The sequence below is a fragment of the Ipomoea nil genome, unplaced genomic scaffold (assembly GCF_001879475.1).
Source record: "Ipomoea nil cultivar Tokyo-kokei standard unplaced genomic scaffold, Asagao_1.1 scaffold3321, whole genome shotgun sequence".
Lineage (NCBI taxonomy): Eukaryota > Viridiplantae > Streptophyta > Magnoliopsida > Solanales > Convolvulaceae > Ipomoea > Ipomoea nil.
Window position 1 is genome coordinate 3,856,403 of NW_017619749.1, and position 24,104 is coordinate 3,880,506.

General features: G+C 32.8%; 2 protein-coding genes and 1 long non-coding RNA gene across 7 annotated transcripts in view; 2 read left to right on the plus strand and 1 right to left on the minus strand.

The window, feature by feature from the left end:
• The window catches only part of LOC109170092 (probable beta-D-xylosidase 7), a 5,773-nt gene extending 4,998 nt beyond the window's left edge, over nt 1–775 (plus strand). The window contains exon 6 of the mRNA XM_019319041.1: nt 23–775. Within this exon, the coding sequence (XP_019174586.1) occupies nt 23–612 (590 nt within the window). The 3' untranslated portion in view covers nt 613–775. The remainder of the gene's footprint in view (nt 1–22) is intronic.
• The window catches only part of LOC109170098, a 26,782-nt gene extending 12,003 nt beyond the window's left edge, over nt 1–14,779 (minus strand). The window contains exon 1 of the long non-coding RNA XR_002052350.1: nt 14,692–14,779. This is a non-coding gene — a long non-coding RNA (uncharacterized LOC109170098). The remainder of the gene's footprint in view (nt 1–14,691) is intronic.
• On the plus strand, nt 14,256–22,999 carry LOC109170090 (probable helicase MAGATAMA 3). 5 transcript variants are annotated; one of them, XM_019319034.1, is made up of 9 exons: nt 14,256–14,440; nt 14,696–14,805; nt 15,727–17,334; nt 18,530–18,709; nt 19,317–19,412; nt 19,494–19,644; nt 19,720–19,852; nt 19,948–21,711; nt 21,817–22,999. In XM_019319034.1, the coding sequence occupies exons 3-9, from the start codon at nt 15,879–15,881 to the stop codon at nt 22,207–22,209; spliced, it is 4,173 nt and encodes a 1,390-aa protein (XP_019174579.1). In that variant the 5' UTR covers nt 14,256–14,440; nt 14,696–14,805; nt 15,727–15,878; the 3' UTR covers nt 22,210–22,999. The 5 variants fall into 5 exon arrangements, with proteins under 5 accessions (XP_019174579.1, XP_019174580.1, XP_019174583.1 ...); XM_019319038.1 differs by lacking the exon at nt 14,256–14,440 and having other exon boundaries at nt 14,698–14,805; nt 19,948–20,513; nt 20,601–21,711; XM_019319039.1 differs by lacking the exon at nt 14,256–14,440 and having other exon boundaries at nt 14,698–14,805; nt 15,727–15,755; nt 16,306–17,334.
• The last annotated feature ends 1,105 nt before the right edge of the window (nt 23,000–24,104 follow it).

Genomic DNA, 24,104 nt, shown 5'->3' on the forward strand with positions numbered 1-24,104 from the left:
ACGTAACACAATTGTCTTGCAGGAGGAAGATTGCCTATCACCTGGTACCCTAAAGATTACACCAAAATCCCAATGACAGACATGAGGATGAGGGCTGATCACTCCACAGGCTACCCTGGGCGAACCTATAGATTCTACACTGGCCCTAAAGTTTTCGAGTTCGGGTATGGTCTTAGCTACACTAAATACTCTTATGAGTTCACTTCTGTCACATCCACCACATTAAACTTGAACCAACTGGCAACTGTGAAGAGAGCTGAGGGATTGGATTCGGTCCATTACATATCAGTAGAGGAAATTGGAGAGGAAACCTGTGAGAATGCAAAGTTCTCAGCCATTGTTGGAGTTCAGAACTCTGAAGAAATGGATGGAACTCACCCCGTGCTGCTTTTCATCAGGCCTGCTAAAGGGAGAGAAGGGAACCCATTGAAACAGTTGATTGGGTTCCAGAGTGTGAACTTAAAGGCCAGCGAAAGAAGTGAAGTTCAGTTTGAAATTAGCCCTTGTCACCATCTCAGCAGCGCCAACAAAGATGGGTTAATGGTTATTGAAGAGGGGTCTAGTTTGCTAGTTGTAGGGAACACTGAACATGCTATTGACATTGTAATTTGAATCCTTAAATTAGTGTTTCTTTTGCTTTGTTTTCACTTTGGGGGAATATATATATATCCTAGTCCAAGAACAGTGGACAACATCTTCAATTCCAGTTGATGTAATAGAAGCAAGAATAAATGACAATATAATGAGAACAACTTGGGCAATGTCAACTTTTTAACCTTGTTTAGCTGTACTTAGTAGCAGCTGGTGAATGCCAAAACCCAAGATGCAAGCAAATTTCCATATATGTATAAAAATCTTCAGTCTTCACTCTTCACCAACCTCCTAAATGATGATTCTGAATTCTCATAACTGCTGTCTTTCCTGCATTTGTAGTATGTGCTCTACATGAAATCTGCCGCCACTACCCAATGGCAGCCCGCAAACACAAGAAAGGTAAATTGTACTATGACAAACTCGACTGATAATGTATTGACAGGGGTAACCCCAATCAAGTTGATCTGGTTATTGACTTTGTAAACATAAGGTTATAAGTTCAACTTCTAATGAGAAGGTTTATTGTCTTTCTTGGTTTGAGTCGGCGGGCAACCTGCAAACACAAGAAAGGTAAACTGCACTATAACAAGTTTGACTTAGAAGATGTTGGCAGGGAGGGACAATCCCAGTCAAGATGGTCGGGTTTTTTATTTGGTAATCACAAGATTATAAATTCAACTAATAAATTCTCAGTGAGGGCAGCTTATTGATTTTTTTTTTTTGTTTTAGTTGGTGAGATTTATCCAATGTACACTATCATGTAGTAACTGTGAGTTCCTTTCGTCACAAAAAAAAAAGGACCCTTACGTAAAAAGGCATTTGCAATAATCGAATTGAACTCGAGACTTTTTAATACAAAAATCTCGATCACCCTGCAGTTTCTGATTTTAAACAATATATAGTTTGAGGTTGTGAACCGTGACAATGATCCATTAATTGCTGTGAACACAAGGGTCGCGGTTGTTGACAAATATTTCAGGCTCTCAGCACGTGGTTCAGTCACGGGCTTGCAATTGTCATAGATTTGTACAATAAGGTTGTATGTGTATACATGCGTACCTAACAACCATTACTAGGAAACTAAGTTGATGGATATATTTGACTCCGTTAAAATTTTTAACCCCGGCCAAGAGGTGTGGTGTAAGTCTAAGGCGAAGCATGTGAACAAAAGGACTTATACTATCCTTCTAAATTCTACTCCCTTATTAATACTTCATGACATGACAATTTAAAATTAGTTATTTTCATCACGTAGGTCTCAGTGAATGTGTCTATATCACTAATTTATGGGAGAAGTACAAATTGAATTAACTAAAAAATATGTTTAAAAAAATAGAATTAACTAAAGACTACTTAAAAAGTGTGATCGTATCGAACATTACTATAAATTGAAGCTCACTTGAGCATCTACCATGTGTTACTCGTGGATGTTGCCACCATGCCATGGTGGATTACATAGGCCTCGTGATGGTTGACAAATCATTATATTGTTGTAGTTTTGTATTGGTTAAGTGGGGAAAGAAATCAGGGCAAATTATTATGTGGATCCGAGTTCAAAGATACACAATTTACATATTAAATGTTTACAATTTACTTTTAAAAAATTTATAATTTGTGATGGTTCAGTATTGTTTTCACAAATTTTTAAATTTTAAAAATACAATTTATATTCTAGATGTTCACAATTCTAATACTAAAATACACAATTTAATATTTTTTGAAAAAAATACACAATTTAAAATTAGAGTTCATATTACAAGATAGATCCTAGTCCATGATATAATGAAATACTGGGTGATTAATCAATCGTTATGTTGTGCATCTGTATGCACCATGCATGGTGCATACGGATGCCAAAACGACGTCGTTTTATTAAAAAATGCGCGTCTCTCCTTTAAAAAAAAATTCAGGTTCGATTCTCAGCAACAACATTATATTGTTCATTCATTCTGGAATTTTAGTTCATAGATTATGGAATTATAGTTCATTGATTATGGAATTATAGTTCATCGATTATGGAATTGTAGTTCATCGATTCTGAAATTTTAGTTTATAGATTATGGAATTTTAGTTCATTCATTCTGAAATTTTTAGTTCATAGATTCGATTATGGAATTATAGTTCATCGATTATGGAATTATAGTTCATCGATTATGAAATTTTAGTTCATATATTGTTGCTGGGAATCGAACCTGATTTTTTTTTTTTAATGAAGAGACGCGCATTTTATTAAAACGACGTCGTTTTTGCATCCGTATGCACCATGCATGGTGCATACATATGCATAGCATAATTTGCCGTGATTAATACTCACAGACTTTGCAGCCCATTAGATGCATTAGGCCACCAAGTAGCTAGCTAGTAGACACTATGGCCCAAAGTATAAAGATTGACAAATTATATTGTGCAACCATGCATGATGCACACTATTCTATGTTCATAATTATTGAATTATATGTTCATAATTATAAAGTTATATATTCATAATTTTTGAATTTTATATTCATAATTTTTGAACTCTATATTCGCAATTACAGAACTCTATATTTATAATTTTCGATATTCATATTCCCAATTTTTGAACTTTGTATTCACAAATCACAGAATTATATGTTCATAATTTAATAATTATACAGTTTATACTTTATAAATTATGAATCTACTATATAGAAATTATGAATCTACAGTTTAAAAATTATGAATCTACAGTATAGATTTTATGAACTTATATTATAGAAATTATAAATTTATAGTATATAAATTATGAATTAGAACCGTGTGCACCTGCACGTTGCACACGGTTGCACCGCATAACGTTCCATAAAGATTGGCCTATATGATGATACTGCAGCTTAAACAGTTAACCGGTGAAAGACAAAATGATAGTTTGTGCCTATTGACAGGCTCAAAGCTAATGGTCTAAGTTAACGATTGGATCAATATATGCGTCCAACAACTAAGGAGTAATAGTATATCGATGGTAGGATTTCTTAGCTCTTAGCTTGAAGAAAAAAAAAATAGTAGGACACATTAAACACTTGCCCTGAGAATTGTGGAATTATTTTGTTGTTGAATTATCAATAATCATTAATAGTCGTGTTATTAATCTTCTTTCGATACATTTTAATTTATAATAAACGTAAAAATATCATATGATTCTATGAGCAAGTCCAACCATTTGAGTTTGTGTTCAAGATTTTCACATCCAGGTGTGCACGTGTTAAGGCGGCCGCTGAGCATTGCTGTGCACGTGTTAACTTTAAACTTTTTGAAATATGTGATAGGACTCAACAAAAATCACTTAACTTTCACCTTTTTTTGTTCTACTTTCTCTATCTATTATCTTTCAAAAAGCTAACAAAAAATGAACAAAGAAATCCATCTTGAAATGCTATAACCACATTATATAATTAACTCATTATTCTTAGTTAGGACTTAAGAGTCAAAGATGTATTGCAGTTCGACATTAGCCAAGTTTCACAATGCCTCACTGTGATTAGAATGCGCATCAATCACATCAATTGCCGAAAAGAAACTATGTAATCCAATATCCATCTTGAAACTTAAATTCATGTGTGAATCCTTACACACTGTTTGATCACCTAATAGAAGAGGTTAGTATGAAAATGTTACTCCGTATAATTTAAACCCAATATTGTGTTGGAATGAGTTATAAACTGGACCATGGTCCACACAACTATGTGAACTACAAATAAAAAATATATTAGTTGTGTATATAAAGTACATTATTTGAAATTATATTATTTGTGTTGGTTTTATGACTTTTGGGTAATCAACGACCGGTCAACATTACTGTTAAAATAACAATATAGGTATTTTGTATTGATGAATATTGCTTGTGAATAATGGAAATTGCATCTTTATCTCCCATGTATGGAGGTTTATTTATACATACATATTTTGGACTGAGAGTCCTATAAGGAACATAAATTCTAGACTGCCTCATATTTATAGTCATTGTTAGATTGTGAATAATAAGCCATAATAAAAAATAATAATAATAATAATAATAATAATAATAATTTGGTGTAAGGGTAGCATATAAATGTATTTGGGGTTTACTACATACTTTAGATATATATAGGATTTTTAGGGGAGTATATTTAGAATAGTAGCGATATACTTATTTAGAATTAATGAGCACAATCCTTATTACATTATGAATATTAAGTCTAATCCTTATTAAACTCATAAGTTGCCATATACGGTGTATCCTTCTTGGACTTCCTTTGATAGATATATTCAAATTCAAATTACTTTATTGATAATTGATTTCTATAAATAGTTAGCGATATATAATTCATAATATATAATATTTGTCATTTGTCGAGTGGATAGATAAAATATGTAGTATATAATTTACGAGAAAAATTGTAACTACTATCCGATGATGTGTATTGAGTAAATTCTGTTTATTTTTAAAAATGTATTATTTATTGTCTATAACAAATATTATATTTTAACTAAAAAATACTACATGTTTAACGTGAAATGATTGCACATACAATTTTTTGAGCCAGTGATACACATGACATATTCATATATAATATAATATAATATAATTTATTAAATAAGTTACTGAACAACATTGTAAAAAAAAAAAAGGGGGGGGGGGGGGAAGGTCAGTCAACAATTCAATTAACATAAAAAGAATGTTAATTTTGATATTATTTATTAATTTTATCTCATTAATATTTCTAAAATATAAAGTATCTTTATAACGTTTTTATATTGTTAATACCAAATATAGCAATTAATTTGAGGAAATCGACAAGCCACTTATAGATTGCACCTCGAGGTAGGTGTGGGAATTATAGAGACGAATAAATTTTATCTTAATTGTGGGCAAAGAAATCAGTCGCACGGTGCATTAAAAAAATTAAACAAAAATATACGACTCCATTATTATTATTATTATTATTATTATTATTATTATTATTATATTTAGATTGTTTCAAAGTTTAATTCCTCTTATGGTTATACTAGTTTTTTACGCGTATTGCGCGATTGGGATAATGCCTAATATTTTTTTTTTTAAATAAGTACTTTAAAGTATTTTAAGGCAAGATTATATTGAAATTGTTCATGCATAGATAATTGAAGGTTGAATTTGCGTATTTAAATAGGTAATTCTTCTCCCAAAGGTTGAGTCCCCTACTCCAAGGGCCCCCACACTCTGACCCGACAGAGCATTGTAGGAAGTTGTAAATCACGGTGACTCAATGGTTCAGCAGACAGGACCAAATGCCGGTGCGAACAAGGAATCTACCCACTTTGGACATAATTCCCGCACTGCCGCCGCCGAGGTTCAAACCTTGGTCTCTTCTCCCAAATATTGCCCACTAAACCATTGAGCTAAGCCCGTGAGGGTTAAATAGGTAATTCTAAGTTTACAAATACAAGATAATATAGTCAAGATTGATTATAATTGTCAATAAAATAATTGTATAGGTATGGTTGAAACCAAATACGGGACATAAGGGAGAACAAATAAAAATTAGGGCATAAAATATTAAATATATACTAATATTGTTTGAGGAGATCTCGACATTAGGATTTGTGGTTAAGTTCTATTAAGACTTTAATGTTAGAATTAGATTAATGGTGTAATTATAATTCTATATTAGACGTTAATATTATAATTAGACTCGTGAATTAACGGTATTTAACAAAAAAGTTAAATGGATAATCATATAATTAAGGATAAATTAGAAAAATCTTAAAAAAAAATTAAAACCTGAACAATTTGAACCATTCATTTGATTTAATAATTTGGCGGTCATTTTTTCTACCCAATGTTAATAATTAAATAAATTCGTTGGTCAAATCCGCTAATATAATCCGCTCGCTAACTGTTGATTGTCAAACAAGGACATTGCAAGGTAGTTCTCACTTCAATTTGTTGTGTGATTTGAATACTCTCTTTGTCACAAAATCTCTCAAGTAGTTAATATGGTTGGCTTTATTAATTATATATATTTTTAATTTTTTCATGGTATTAATAAAATACTTGGTAAATAAATATATAGCATTATTTTGAATTATAACTTTGATATTTAATTAGAAAAATAGTGCAAAAAAAAAAAAGATAAGACAATGTAGTGAATATAATCAATTGATGAATTTGAATGTAAAAATTTTTACATTTGAGAAAAATAAAGACAATATAACTAATGAAAATATTTCTCTTAATTAATTTATTGATAATGAATAATTTTTTTTTCACTGAATTAAGACATTGTAAGGACAATGTAGCGAATATAATCAATTAATAAATTTGAATATAAAGAATTTTTATATTGTAGAAAAATAAAGACAATATAACTAATACAATTATTTCTCTTATTTAATTTATTGATAATGAATAATTTTTTTTTTTTTGAATAAAGGCATTGTGGACACATAATTCTAAATTAAAGAAATGCATATCTATAATTTTTTTGTTGTAGCTACTAAATTATTATTTATATATAATTTAATAAGAGTAAAATAGAGTACTAATTATGTCAACTTTGATTGGGATGAGGTTTGAACCTAAGACCTTTTTTTTTTTTTTTTTGCATTGAAATCAATGAGTAAGTTAACGGTGAACTAACGGCAATTCTTAAAATTTTAACGGAATTAGTAACGGTGTGTGAGTATTTTAGGAAATTTTAGTGTAATATTAATAATTGACTACAAATAAAAAATGATCAATAATTGAAATGAAAAAATAAATTGACAGTTCATTGCATTTTAATTAAAAAATGGAACATAAATTAAAAATTGGACGGAAATATTTCAATAATAATATTCTACATCATCAATAGTAAATGCATATTTTAAACAATAGTAAAAGTAAATTAAAAATACAAAGAAAATATTTCATTAAAAATATTCTACATCATCAATTAAAACTGGAACAGAAATTAGGTAAAAATATCAATGCATCTAATATTCTAATTGACTAATTGATTAAAAATAAAAAAGAATAATTGGCTGAAAATGAATTTGATATTACTAATTGACTGAAAATATAAAAGGATTACTAATTGACTGAAATTCTACCATTATATATTTTTACCCGAGTCACCCATCAATTTGGACTAAAGGTGTTAGCTCTAGACGAAGATAGACAAGATTGTGTTGTAACTACCAATGTTGTCTACAAAGAGGTTTCAATAGTATGTAAATACAATTTGTGATATTATGTTTTTTTAAATGGCAAAATTGCTATATATCTAGACAAAAAAAAATATTTTCCATACAAATAAATTAGGATATCAATTCATTTTTATAACTGAGTTGCTAGAGAACGAGCACATTTGACTAATTTATAAAAGTACTGAACAATGATAAATAAAATCTCCAAAGTTACAGCACCGCATGCGTACATCTACATATTAGCTACTAATTTGAGCAATTAATAACATAAAAACACATAAATGATCCAAACCATACTTTCAATTGCATTATATAATATTTGATGTTCTAATTTAAATAATTATATATCGATCCAAATATTCTTAATATATTACAACAAATCCATTCCGTGCATCGCACGGGCGCAAATACTAGTTCTAAATTAAAGAAATGCATATCTATAATTTTTTTGTTGTAGCTACTAAATTATTATTTATATATAATTTAATAAGAGTAAAATAGAGTACTAATTATGTCAACTTTGATTGGGATGAGGTTTGAACCTAAGACCTTTTTTTTTTTTTTTTTTGCATTGAAATCAATGAGTAAGTTAACGGTGAACTAACGGCAATTCTTAAAATTTTAACGGAATTAGTAATGGTGTGTGAGTATTTTAGGAAATTTTAGTGTAAAATTTAAATCTTATCAATCTTTTAATCAATCTGAGCCATTCATTTTATTAAAATCTGTGACCGCCATTTTTTCTACCCATTATAGGCCTAACTCTCTTGGGCTCTTATTAGTATACTAGTTTTTTACGCGCATTGCGCGATTGGGATAATGCCCAATGCTTTTTTTTTAAATAAGTACTTTAAAGTATATTAAGACAGGATTATATTGAAATTGTTCATGCATAGATAACTGAAGGTTGAATTTGCGTATTTAAATAGGTAATTCTTCTCCCAAAGGTTGAGTCCCCAACCCCAAGGGCCCCCCCACACTCCGACCCGACAGAGCATTGTGGGAAGTTGTAAATCATGGTGACTCAATGGTTCAGCAGACAGGGCCAAATGCTGATACGCACAAGGAATCTGCCCACTTTGGACAAAATTCCCGCACTGTCGCCGCCGAGGTTCAAACCTTCGTCTTTTCTCCCAAATACTACCCACTAAACCATTGAGCTAAGCCCGTGCGGGTTAAATAGGTAATTCTAAGTTTACAAATGCAAGATAATATAGTCAAGATTGATTATAATTGTCAATAAAATAATTGTATAGGTATCGTTGAAACCAAATACGGGACATAATGGGAGAACAAATAAAAATTAGGACATAAAATATTAAATATATACTGATATTGTTTGAGGAGATTCCGACATTAGGATTTGTGGTTAAGTTCTATTAAGACTTTAATATTAGAATTAGATTAATGGTGTAGTTATAATTCTATATTAGACTTTAATATTAGAATTAGACTAACGGTGAATTAACGGAAAAGTTAAATAGATAATCATATAATTAAGGATAAATTAGAAAATCTTAAAAGAAAAAATTAAAACCTGAACAATATGAACCATTCATTTGATTTAATAATTTGGCGGTCATTTTTTCTACCCAATGTTAATAATTAAATAAATTCGCTGGTCAAATCCGCTAGTATAATCCGCTAACGTTAACCGCTAACTGCTGATTGTCAAACAAGGACATTGTGAGGTAGTTCTCACTTCAATTTGTTGTGTGATTTGAATACTCTCGTTGTCACAAAATCTTTCAAGTAGTTAATATGGTTGACTTTATTAATTATATTTTTTAAATTTTTTCATGGTATTAATAAAATACTTGGTAAATAAATATTTTTTTAATTTTTTTTTTTGAATAAAGGCATTGTGGACACATAATTCTAAATTAAAGAAATGCATATGTATTATTTTTTGTTGTAACTACTAAATTATTATTTATATAATTTAAGAAGAGTAAAATAGACTACTAATTATGCCAACTTTGATTAGGATGAGGTTCGAACCTAAGACTTTTTTTTTTTTTATTGAAATCAATGAGTAAGTTAACGGTGAACTAACGGCAATTCTTAAAATTTTAACGGAATTAGTAATGGTGTGTAGGTATTTTAGGAAATTTTAGTGTAAAATTTAAATCTTATCAATCTTTTAATTAATCTGAGCCATTCATTTGATTAAAATCTGTGACCGCCATTTTTTCTACCCATTATAGGCCTAACTCTCTTGGGCTCTTATTAGTATAGTAGATTAGGATTTGTGGTTAAGTTCTATTAAGACTTTAATATTAGAATTAGATTAATGGTGTAGTTATAATTCTATATTAGACTTTAATATTAGAATTAGACTAACGGTGAATTAACGGAAAAGTTAAATAGATAATCATATAATTAAGGATAAATTAGAAAATCTTAAAAGAAAAAATTAAAACCTGAACAATATGAACCATTCATTTGATTTAATAATTTGGCGGTCATTTTTTCTACCCAATGTTAATAATTAAATAAATTCGCTGGTCAAATCCGCTAGTATAATCCGCTAACGTTAACCGCTAACTGTTGATTGTCAAACAAGGACATTGTGAGGTAGTTCTCACTTCAATTTGTTGTGTGATTTGAATACTCTCGTTGTCACAAAATCTTTCAAGTAGTTAATATGGTTGACTTTATTAATTATATTTTTTAAATTTTTTCATGGTATTAATAAAATACTTGGTAAATAAATATTTTTTTAATTTTTTTTTTGAATAAAGGCATTGTGGACACATAATTCTAAATTAAAGAAATGCATATGTATTATTTTTTGTTGTAACTACTAAATTATTATTTATATAATTTAAGAAGAGTAAAATAGACTACTAATTATGCCAACTTTGATTAGGATGAGGTCCGAACCTAAGACTTTTTTTTTTTTTATTGAAATCAATGAGTAAGTTAACGGTGAACTAACGGCAATTCTTAAAATTTTAACGGAATTAGTAATGATGTGTAGGTATTTTAGGAAATTTTAGTGTAAAATTTAAATCTTATCAATCTTTTAATTAATCTGAGCCATTCATTTGATTAAAATCTGTGACCGCCATTTTTTCTACCCATTATAGGCCTAACTCTCTTGGGCTCTTATTAGTATAGTAGATATATATATAGTAGATTTGATCCTTATCAAGTATCATGAGTAATCTTTTTTTAATTTGTCCCGTTGCTAAATGACACTTAATGACGATTAGATGTCATTCACTCTAAATTACTAGATATCTCTCACTCTTGTCATGCACTAAATCAATGACTAATAATAGATACTCACACACACACATAAACAGAGAGAGGCCTATCCCAAAAGACCGACTAGCTTAATATGTGATAAAAATCATTGAGTTTGATACCATTTGACAATTTATTATATGAAATCACGTATAATCTTGATATTTACTTGATTGATCTTTTTAACTCACGCAAAGTTAGTAAAATCATAACAATAGTTTTATTAGTATGTCAATGAATATTAGGGTAAATTCAATAGATGAAAATAATAATTATATTATAAATAAAAAACGATGTTACATTCCTTTTTTAATTTGACATTATAATATTGACACCATTACGTGGCAATACTCATTGTTTGTATTTTTTGTAAGAGTAAATACCAGCGGGGGTCCCTTGACTTTGGTGACACTGTCACTTTTAGTCATCAACTTTTAAATCAACCACTCTTAGTCCTCTTACTTTTTGTTTCTAGCCATCTATGGTCCTTCCGTTAAACTTGACCATCTAATGTCGTTTTCTCAAGGATAATTTAGTCCTTTCATAATTAATAAATTAATTATTATGTTTGTCGAGTCATACCGAGATATCCCGACGTCGTTTTGGCACAACCTTCGTACTAATTTTTGTACGCCATTTTGATTCACGAGCTGGTTTTGTACACGTTCATAGTTGGGAAATCATTGTTTGTCTATTCTGATGAGGAAATTAAACATAATAATTAATAAATTAATTATAAAAGAACTTAATTATCTTTTAGAAAACGGCATTAGATGGTCAAGTTTAACGAAAGGACCATAAATGGCTAAAAACAAAAAGTAAGAGGACTAAAAGTGACAGTGCCACCAAAGTCGGAGGACCTCCGCCGATATTTACTCTTTTTGTAACTAATATAAGTTGATTATATATATATATATATATATATATATATATATATATATATATATTAGGTTTCCCCTATGCTAATCATTAGTCCCCAAATTTATGTCCAAAAGTGATGAGGTAGATCATGAGTCACCTAATTAATTATTAGTTCCTACCTTTACATGTACACTATGCATATAATTTTTCATCACCTCTGATCAAATTTTTGAACTTTGAATATCTCAAGTTTGATTAATTTTTAACGTTGTAATGTTAATCAATTCAAAAATAAATAAATGTATTATCACATAAAAAAAAGAATAATTTTAATAAAAGACCATCTTATTTTTTTTTGAAAGTTACTGGCTCTATTACATTGTAGTATCTGTTCATATACTTTCTCTACCTACTGAAACACAAAGAACCAATAACGCCTCCACTGAGGCTTGAACTCATAATCTTCCTAATGGAAGTCCAACCCGGGTACCATTGGACCACATAGTCCTGGTAATAAAAGACCATCTTACTTGAGATATATAATATTTTTAATTAAAATATGATACTTTTTTAGATTTATACAAAAAAATTACATCTAACTAAAAAGTACTTCGCATTACATAAGATGATTTCACACCAAATTTATTCTAAATATTATGGAATATATTTTAATTTAAAAAATAGTATACATTTCATGTGAAATGATGCACCAGAATAAATATAAATAATAAATAATCCTATCATATCCTATCCTATATATAATAAAGCCATATGGTCTTGTCAAAATTAAATGGTGATCATCAACATTTAATTTTCACAAGACCATAATAATATTGTTAATTATAATAACAATAATAATAATAATAATTGCAATAATAATAATGATAATAATTTTCACTCACAGTTTCTAATATATATATATATATATATATATATATATATATATATATTATATTTCAATTTCTACTGGCAAATTATTGTGTGAATGATGATCCACATAATTGTAGGGATCATGAATATCAAATACATTTTTAATATATTAAAAATACATTATTTTTTTTATTGAAAGTACCTTACATACATATATAATGTACCCTTAGTAATTTAAAATATACTTTTTATTTCATGCAACCCCAAAGTTCATAAGTTTGAAATTAATATATGGCATAGCTAGGCGACCTAATATTTAAGATTATTGATGTGCATATTGAGGACTACGGAGACAAAGATGCGTTATTCGTGGATTCATCGGATACTATCCAACAACACTCTCCAACTTAATTGACACGAAGTAGGCTTAGTAACATTAAGATTATATTCTCGAATTATTAGTTCTCATCTTTTATTGATTACACACTTAATTCGATAGTATTTGGAAGAAAAAATCAATGTTCGAACTAAGATTGTGATTTTGGTCTTTAAAGGTCAATTGTACGTTGCTACATCTAGAGTTAGAAATCTCAAAGGTTTAAAAATTTTGATCCGTGGTGACTCTAAAATTGTAATTCAATTACTATTGTAGTTTACTAAGTTCTTAAAAATTTGTAATATTAAATACTATGTACTAAATTTTTAATATAGTTTAAGATTTGTAGTAATCACCCACCTTAAATATTATTTTAATTGTAAATATATTTATGTTCATAATTTTATCATAGGAATTCACACATAATAATTATTAAATAACAAAAATTTTATATATGAATAAACCTCATGTATGGTATATTTTTATAACATATTTTCCGTGCATCGCACGTGACAAATACTAGTATATATAAAGCCAAAAGAAAAATAACATTTCACAAAACAAGATTCATCACTTAAAAAAAAAAGAATATGTGAAAGGTCATAGTTTCGAGTCTCAATGAGGTAATATTAATTCATTAGACTTCAATAGATTGAGAAAGTATGAACAGATACTACATCTAAGAGGTCAATAATACTAATAAATAAATAAATAAATAAATAAAACGAGCACCCTTAACTGATGACTACGAAGATTAAACAAGAGTCTCGCGCACCAGAACAAATCAAGACAGAGTGGCACGAGAACCCCGCACTAACTTCCAAATGTACCCTTGAACCTCCAAACACGTCGATTTGTCTATTCAGCCAGTAAATAAGTCGAAATCCGAAGGGCAAATGGGTAATCAGACACCCGATAATTATTTCTTAAGATGGATTGGATTTATAATATGTTTACGGTATTATTATTATTAACCTAATAAGGCAACCGTTCAGATTTATCTCGTACCGGAAATTTAAATCAACGGTGAGAGGGGCGGCGATGAGGGCTTGCTATTCCTATAAATACCCCTTGCTACCTCATCCCTCTTCGTTGCATTCGTTCCTCTTTCTCTCTTTCTCTCTTTCTCTCTCTACGCACTTTTCTCTCTCTCTCTCTCTCTAGAGAAGAAAATCAACTTAAAGCTCACAACTTCAATAGGATAGAAAAGAAAAAAAACAATATTTTTTTCTCGTTTTCTATTATTATTAATTATTAATTAATTAATTAATTAATTTATTTCGCTGTCCCCCACTCTCTCTCTAGATTTGGTGCTCCTAAGAGGTATTTTCCTCTCTCCCAATACCCTATTTGACTTATTTATTTATAATTTTTATTTATTTTTCATTGAGAAATATTGGTCAGTGTACAGAGGAAATTAGATCGAAATTAGCTGTTTGGAATGTGTGTGCTGAAACTTGAATCGATCTGATATTGAACAAAAAGCGAAAATTTGGATCTTTGTTAATCAATTAATCACGAACAGGGAAGAGTAATTATTATTATTAATATTATTGCTTATGTGCGGTGTAAACACAGGAAGCCCTAGTGTGATTTCAAGTTTATCTGCGTGCTGCGTCTTGGTTTATTCGATATATCAGGGGAGATTTTGTCTGGAAATCAAAATGACAGCCAGTTAGGGTTTTTAGGTCAGTTTGGATTCTTGCTCTATCTTACCTGTGGATTGTGTTGTGGATTTTTTATTCATGTTTAACTTTATGGTAGGGATATGGTTGTGAGGAATGGGGTGTTGGGGATAGGCTTCCAGTTATCTTGGTGCTGTCTAATTAATTGCTTAGTGGATTCTTTGAATTGGAAGGATTGTTGCAATGATGTGGATTTTTTTTTTTAGATGCAATTTTTTTGCACATTACTCTTTTCAATATAGGTAGAATTAGTGAATTGGAAACATATAACAAGGATGAGAACTTCTGATTAATGCCCATTTCATTCATCTACTATCTTTATAGGTTTGGGACTACTTATTCCGAACGTGTGCGGTGTTACTTATGGATCGAATTTTTAAGGAGTGTTCAGATTTATGATTAGTCTCACTAGTATCACATTGCTGGTTTGTTATATTAATATCAGTGATCACCCTACATAGCTAATCCACCCACTCATATCCCCTGGTTTCCTGTACACTAGGAAGTTACTGCTTTTTTAGATACTGGTATGGATCTGGAAGCAATGTTGTCTTTATCTTCTGGGTAATTTGGATTTTAATGCTCACATTGATAAATATTTTCTTTCCTTTTGGAATGCCTTTCTCTTAATCTGCCAGATTGTTTTTTCAATGGCCAAGTAAATGAAAGAAATTGAATTACTTTCCTTGACATGATGCAAATGGAATAGTGAATGAGGAATACCTTAAAGGGTTATGTGGGCATGACTTCTTTGGATTGACCTTTGGAATTAGCAAGCAAATACCTCCATTCTCTTTTCATTGACAATTCTTTTGATCTCTAGTTGTGATTAGTTATTGCTACTAAAAGGCTTCATCGCCAATTTGTTTTTTGCGGTGGCCTGCGAACCTGATCCTCTGTGGTTGCTGTCTTTTTTGTTTGCAGAGGCCTTTTCATTTTATCAGGAGCAAGAGGTTGGATTTTTTACCTACTGCCTCTTCTATTTGGTATGCTATGTGCATTTCAGCTAGAAATAATAGACAAAGAGACGGGTATATACAGAAACTCTAGTTAGTCTATGTGTTGTTTTATATGAAATGGCATCTAAAGGAAGGCTGTTATTTGATCTTAATGAACCCCCCACTGAGGATGATGAGGAAAATGATGGTGTTTCTAGCTCCCAGCCTCAGAGAGCGGTTCCTTCTTCCAGTAATCACACTTCTGACTTTTTTGCAGCCTCTTCGGGTCCTCAAAGGATAGTTAACAACCATGCCTTTTCACATGCATCTTCTTTATCGGTGTTTCAGCCTTTTGTACGTCTAAAAAGCTCTGAGGCTACAAAACCTTTTAATGAACAAGAGAATAGTAGTGGGGATACGGCATTAAATGTAGGTCCATCATTGATAAGTAATGGAAAGGAACATCATAATATTACTGGGAATACGACATTAAATGTACATTCATCATTGATAAGTAATAGTCAGGATATGAAGGCTGTGCTCCACCCAAATTTGAGCTTTGTAGGTACACAAGTTATTGAGAAAGAGGAAGGTGAATGGACTGATGCAGAGGGATCTCCAGATATATGCAGAAATTCTGAAATCCATGAACATCCAAGTTCTGTGGATGATAAAGTTCAAGAGGAGAAAAGTACTGTTGATAAGGTTAACAAAAGTGAAAATGTTGTTTCTGTGAAGAGTATTTCTCAAAGCATTGAAAACATGAAGGATGAAAATAGCATTGCTCCCCCCCTAGGACCTGATAAAGACACAAATGAAGGGAAAAACAGTAATAGCCGAAATTCAGAAAGCAATGGCAAAGGTGACAACTCTATGGAAGGTCAAGAGGACACTAGCTTGATGCCAAAGCAAAGAGAAATTCGAGGAGTTGAAGCAAGTCATGCACTGAAGTGTGCAAGTAATTTTGCAAAGCGTCCCAGGCTTGATCAGCAGAAGGAAGCAATGCTTGGAAAGAAGCGTAGCAGGCAGACCATGTTCCTTGATCTGGAAGATGTTAAACAAGCAGGCCCCTTGAAGAGTTCAACTAGGCGGCAGAACTTTCCAGCAGCTGTTACAACTCGCACTGTAAAAGACACTCAGTTGAACGTCCCAATTGCTGACAGGAGTGGGGAAAAGCAGGTGCAGCCATTTACTAAGGACATGAAGTTGGTTGATTCGTCATGTAATGAAGGAAGTAGTTCTGTGGAACCTAATGGCTCTAAATCAGAGTGTAATGGTGATATGCATGTAGGATCTTTAAATTTTTCCAGAAGGATGAATAGTTCTGCCAATCTTGCAGCAGAGACTCCAGCACCCTCAATAAATAGACAGAGTTCTTGGAATCAACCTTCAGATCAGAGGCAAATGCAAGCTAAGAGTTCACAGCCTCCTATTAGGAAGCCTGCCTTGATTGGCCAAAACTTAATGGATCCAAAATTGGGAGCAAAAAAGCTTCCTTCAAAGAAGCAACCTGTTGTAACTGCCCAATACCATGATACATCAGTTGAGCGTCTTCTGCGTGAGGTGACGAATGAGAAGTTATGGCATCAGTCAGGTATCTAATTCTTTTTCCAATAAATAATCATGTTTTTTAAAGCTTTAGTTTTACTTATTGTGCTATTGATTTTGGCTGTGTAAATTCATTTTAACCAATTTTAGCCTCAACTCCAAATATAGAATATTCAATATTGTGAGATGAAAATATAACCATGATCAAACTATATGTGGTATTGTAATTTTTTGTTTTGAGTTTGAGGTAAGAATCAGTCTTTTATAGAAGGAGCAAAAATAAATATGATGTTACTTTTTTTTTTTTTTTTTTTTTTTTTTTTTTTTTTTTTTTGGCTGCTTTACCTGAAAGATTTACTTGAAAATAAAAACTGTTATGGATAAGATTATTTGGTGTAACCATGCTTAGTTAAGTCCTGCTGCTTGATGATTCATTCGTTTTTCTGTTTCAACTATCTTCATTTAAGAGGCACTTAACTGCTGGCTGAAACATTTTTCTGGTTCCTGATAATATTGGCAAATTTTCCAATAGTTTTTTGTGATAATTGTTTGTTCTCTCTTGCAATGCTAATAGCTGAGGAGATTAGTTTTGAATTGATATTTTCTTTCCGGGTGATTTTTTTTTTTTTTTTTTTTTTTAAATCATGGATTGCAACCTGCACCCCACAATGTGATATTTTGGTGAAAAGAGCATTTGCTGTAATAGTTTATTAAGTGAGTGGTAATCTTTCTATTACTCAGGCCCACACATTAAGGAGGGGATCCTACAGCTTCATCTGGTGGGCATCTCTACTGTCCGGAAAGCTTGTGGGATGACAGATTGTCTCCTAGAAAATTAATTCAATAATTATTAGTTTGTTTGCAGGGACCATATAAAATAATTATAGTCATATAAAGATTTTCATAATGTGCATTCTTTATTAGCTCTGCTTATCCATAGACCTTTTTTGGGTTGATAAACGTGGGAAAGTTACCACTTTTGTTTTTCTTATGCATGTGATGTTTTGTTTTGTTGTGATATCTGAAATTCTTCTCATTTATATATTTTTTTGAAGTTGCTTTATTGCTAGCACCTTTATAAGCATCAACAAGTTCTCTCATTCTTTTCAGGAGTGTTATATGTGCCCTCACTTCTTTCTGTATATGTCTGTGACTTATGCTCTAGATTGATATTTCACATTACACCACTATTTTGCCTCTAATGTGTGGATTAGCACTTATTATATTCTTTTGCATTTCAGATAAAACAGAGCTACAGTGTGTTCCTGGTAGCTTTGACTCTGTGGAAGAGTATGTTAGAGTGTTTGAACCTCTGCTTTTTGAGGAATGTCGTGCCCAACTGAGCAGTACTTTGGAGGAGGTAACTGAATCAGGATCACACGTCAAAGTTTATGTAAAAAATGTTGAAAGACGTGAAAGAGGTAGTTTTACGTATGTTATTTTATAAGATTATACTCATGTTCTTGTAGTGTTCAACAATTAGATAGTGGTAGTCTACATGTTTATTATACTGTTACTTTGCAAATGCATTCAAAATTAGGTTATTGTTTAACCCAAAGGAATAGCTGAAAAGGACAAATATTTCCAAGAGCTTAATTTCAAATATTTTAAAATTCAGACCACAACAATCTCATCAGTGGAAAAAGTTATGGAAATACAGATTTATGCTTCAATTTTGATGTGATAATTTTCTTATATTCACGTGTCAGCACATTCTATCTACATGGGAATATTTGATTCCTAGGTGTAAAGTCAGTACAGTCATGATGTATGATTAAATAAGCTTTCTTTGTTGAATATTTATAAATGGTTTAGCTCAATCTCAAAAAATTATGTGAGGCAATCCGAAGACTTGCGGAAATAGGAAAAATAGATTATTCATTTCTGTATGATTATTTGTAATTTCCTCCAAGTCTTCCACATCATCTCAATTTAGGTATTGAGGAGTTGGTGTAACTATAGCCATTCTTCATTGTTGTTATATTCTTTTTGTTTGGTCAGCTTTTTTCTAACCCCTCTTATTTGCAGGATGGTATGATGTGATACTTCTTCCAGAAAGTGAGTACAAATGGACATTCAAAGAGGGAGATGTTGCAGTTCTTTCCACTCCTCGACCTGGATCAGGTTTATATATAGAATTCTTGTTGGAGTTTTGGGATTGCATATCAAATTCTTTTAGCTAACTATGAAACGAATTTTATAAAGCAGTCAGATTGCGAAGAGGCTTTGGAGTTGATGAAGAGCCCGAGATAAATGGTCGTGTGGCTGGGACAGTAAGGCGGCATATACCTATTGATAAAAGGGACCCTCCTGGGGCAATCCTCCACTTCTATGTTGGGGATTCTTATGACAACAGGTCAGTGTTCTGCACTAAGCAAATACATATTTTCAGGGCAAACCATTGAGAAAAAGATACTTGTTATTGTTTCAGCAAGATTGATGATGACAATATTCTGAGGAAATTACAACCAAGGGGCACCTGGTTTCTGACTGTGCTGGGCTCTCTTGCAACCACCCAAAGAGAGTATGTTGCTCTGCATGCATTCCGCCGGCTTAATTCACAGGTACTAACTAAAGTATGTTTTATGATTATGAAGTTTTTTTTTAGTAATTGCCCTTTTTCTGATGAAGTAACAATGTTGTTTATTCTCTATGTTAGATGCAAAATGCTATTCTCCAACCTAGTTCTGAGCATTTCCCCAAATATGAGGAGCAGACACCTGCAATGCCTGACTGCTTCACACCAAACTTTGTTGAGTACTTGCACAGGACTTTTAATACCCCCCAGTTAGCAGCAATCCAGTGGGCTGCAACACATACAGCTGCTGGGACTAATGGGATTGCAAAGAGGCAAGACCCATGGCCTTTCACCCTGGTACAAGGCCCCCCTGGTACAGGTAAGACACATACTGTCTGGGGAATGCTAAATGTGATACATCTTGTTCAGTATCAGCACTACTATACTGCACTTCTGAAGAAATTGGCACCTGAAAGCTATAAGCAGAATAATGAGAGTAACTTGGATAATGTTGCCTCTGGATCTATTGATGAAGTCCTCCTAAGCATGGATCAAAATCTATTTCGCACTCTCCCTAAACTTTGCCCAAAACCTAGGATGCTTGTCTGTGCTCCTTCAAATGCTGCTACTGATGAGTTGCTTGCACGTGTTCTTGATCGTGGATTTATTGATGGTGAGATGAAAGTTTATCGTCCTGATGTTGCCAGGGTTGGGGTGGACTCCCAGACTAGGGCTGCTCAAGCAGTTTCTGTAGAAAGAAGAACCGAACTGCTTTTAATGAAGAGTCGTGATGAAGTTCTTGGATGGATGCATCAGTTAAGAAATCGTGAAGCACAATTGTCTCAGCAGATTGCTTGCCTTCAAAGGGAGCTCAATATTGCAGCTGCTGCTGGTAGGGCACAAGGATCCGTTGGTGTTGACCCTGATGTTCTCATGGCAAGGGACCAAAATCGAGACTCTTTGCTGCAGAACCTTGCAGCAGTAGTTGAGAACAGAGATAAAGTGCTTGTGGAGATGTCTCGTCTTGTAATTCTAGAAGGTAGGTTTCGTGTAGGTAGCAACTTCAATATGGAGGAAGCTCGTGCTAATCTCGAAGCTAGCTTTGCAAATGAAGCTGAGATTGTTTTTACAACTGTGTCAAGTAGTGGACGGAAGTTGTTCTCTCGTCTTACTCATGGATTTGACATGGTTGTCATCGATGAAGCTGCCCAAGCCAGTGAAGTGGGTGTTCTTCCTCCTCTCTCTCTTGGTGCAGCACGTTGTGTGTTAGTTGGGGATCCACAGCAGCTTCCTGCAACTGTAATCAGCAAAGCAGCTGGAACATTGATGTATAGTAGAAGCCTCTTTGAGAGGTTCCAACAAGCAGGCTGCCCAACAATGTTGTTATCTGTGCAATATAGAATGCATCCTCAAATTAGGGATTTCCCTTCCAAGTATTTTTACCAAGGTCGCCTTACTGATAGTGAGAGTGTTGTCAATTTGGCTGATGAAGGATATTACAAGGATCCTTTGTTGCGGCCTTACATCTTTTATGACATTACACATGGCCGTGAATCCCATCGAGGCGGATCCGTCTCCTATCAGAATACACACGAGGCACAGTTTTGTCTTAGGTTGTATGAGCATCTTCAGAAAACTTGTAAATCTTTAGGTGTTGGAAAAGTATCTGTGGGTATAATTACCCCATACAAGCTGCAACTGAAATGCCTTCAGAGAGAATTTGCAGGAGTCCTAAGTACAGAAGAAGGGAAAGATATCTACATCAACACTGTCGATGCATTCCAAGGTCAAGAGCGTGATGTCATTATTATGTCTTGTGTCCGTGCATCAAATCATGGAGTGGGTTTTGTTGCTGATATACGCCGGATGAATGTAGCTCTCACTCGTGCACGGAGAGCTCTTTGGGTATGCTGTTTCTCTCCTATATATATTCATATTCATATATATACATAATATGCATGCTGAAGTTTGTAAAATATGGGTACATTAATCTTGATTTTGTTGTATCAGGTAATGGGAAATGCCAATGCACTCATACAGTCTGAAGATTGGGCTGCTCTTATTGCTGATGCTAAAACAAGAAAATGTTATATGGATATGGATTCTTTGCCAAAGGACTTATTCATGGTGAAAGGTCCTTCTCATGCCAGAGGTTTGAGACCTGGGCCCCGACCTAGGCTGTATGATTCACAACTGGATTCCAGGTCAGGGACACCTTCTGAAGATGATGAGAAGTCAAACACATCACATGGTCTAAGGAATGGGAATTACCGGCAGTATAAGCCACAACTAGAGAATTCTCTGGATGAATTTGATCAATCTGGAGATAAACCTAGAGATGTTTGGCAATATGGTTTACATAAGAGGCAAAATGGGCCTGGAGTTGGGAGAAGAAACTTGTAGCAAGTTTCTCATTATCTGAAGAATGAATCCCCCACCTTCCATGCATCATTCAGCATTACAAGGGACCAAAATTGAGATTCTCAAGAAGTGGGGTATACGACCATTAAAGCTGTAAAGAAATGGGGGACTGGAATGGAGAATTCTTGGAAGAAAGAAGTGAACTAACAAGTGCGAATGTTGCATGGAGGTCTCTCCGAGATCACAGATTGCTGCTTGGTTGTGCATGTGCAGGAGGTGCTAAATGAACATACGTGCAGACCCGCTGAGGCAAGTATTTTGAACATTAGGAAGTCCTGTCACTATACATCCAAACTCTCAACTCAACAATGGACTTGGGAAACTAACCAAGAAACTTTTCTTTTGCTGGTTGGATCTGGGGCAGAAAGAAATTGTTCTGCTCAATGGTTATCAACATTTCTGCCTTGAAAGTCTCCAAATTTGATACCTTCTTGGATATTATGCCCTTGTCAACCACTGGGACTGAAGTGTCTTGGTCTCGGAGTTGCTGGTTGTTGGAGCATCTCTCTGTACTCTCTAGTGTGTCATGCAGAGTATTCGAGTTCTCACTACTGGCTAGTTTGAAGGTTGGCACACTTTTCTACACCCTGTACAGAAACATGGTGGATTTACAGATATTATTATACTGGAAATGTTGTTGTTGAGACTTGAGAGATGCCCATGCCGGACGCTCAACTTCTGTATATATTCAGTTGGTCAAACATAGAATTCTTTCTTAGGTGCAATTTTTAAAATATATCTTCTATAATATATGTTATATTTTATTATTTATGAGTTTTGAGCAATAGGTCTACCATCTAAACAGATGTGTAATTTACTATCAAAATGCTCATATTTGCTCATCTTTCACTTAAAGCATATGTTATTCCATCGTCGATTGCCAACTATGGTCCACCTGCCAATTTCATCATCCATCCATCATTTTAGTTTGAATATTTTTTTTTAATAAATTGAGATTACAAATTATTAATCATTTGTTGCAATAGTAATACCACACCCAAAGTAAGCTTAGTCTCAATGAATTGGATTTTTTCTTTTAAATCCTTTTCATCTGACTTTCGGAAATGGTAAACGAAAATGATAGCGTGCCTAAACTAGACTTCTAGAGTCATCATTAGATTCCTAAAATTTTAAAAATAATATATTGTAAATATTAAATTTGGTTACATAAATGTTTGGATAGCAATTAGCAATTTGGTTACATAAATGTGAGGTCTCATGTTATTAAGGGAATAACTTTGACTCTCTCAAATGGTAAAAGATCTCAAGTTCAAACCTTGTGCATAGACTCTTTATGCTTCAGTAAATTAGAAAAGTATATATAAATAAATACTACATTGTACAGTAAATTAAAAAAGGAGTAAATACCAGCTAAGGTCCCTCGTCCCTAACTTTTATAATTAGCATCCGTGGTCCTCCGAGTTACGAAATGTGATCTGCTATCATCCTTCTGTTAATTCTTTCCGTCTCAGCCGTTAAAATCATGGGTAAATATGTCATTTGTCTTATAACAAAACACTCTGACATTAAAAAACAAAGTTAATAGTTTATTATCCTCTGTCGACCCTTGCCATACCTCTCGTCACCGACTTTCATGGTCGGCAATTCTCCTCCGTCTCAACACCGACGACCACCCCCCTCTCTCCGACCTCTCCGCCGTTGTCTCCTCGACTCCTGCCGACGATGATAACCACCGCTCTCAAACTTCTTCCCCCACCACCAGTGGTCGGCGGTGGCGACTTGCAATCAGGGAACGGAGAAGCAGAGCGACTAACCTGGCTGCTGCAGTGTAGTCTACTGGTTTTGGAAGCAGTGATTACCCATTTAGAAACTGGATGCAAGAAATTAAATTAGAAAAAAAGAAACAAAACAAAACA

Excerpts from the sequence above, each read along its gene's own strand:
- LOC109170090 (XM_019319034.1), top strand. The coding sequence starts at position 15,879 with ATGGCATCTAAAGGAAGGCTGTTATTTGATCTTAATGAACCCCCCACT. Across the intron at positions 19,413-19,493 it reads CACTCCTCGACCTGGATCAG|CAGTCAGATTGCGAAGAGGC; the intron begins GTTTATATATAG and ends AATTTTATAAAG. Across the intron at positions 21,712-21,816 it reads GTGCACGGAGAGCTCTTTGG|GTAATGGGAAATGCCAATGC; the intron begins GTATGCTGTTTC and ends TTGTTGTATCAG.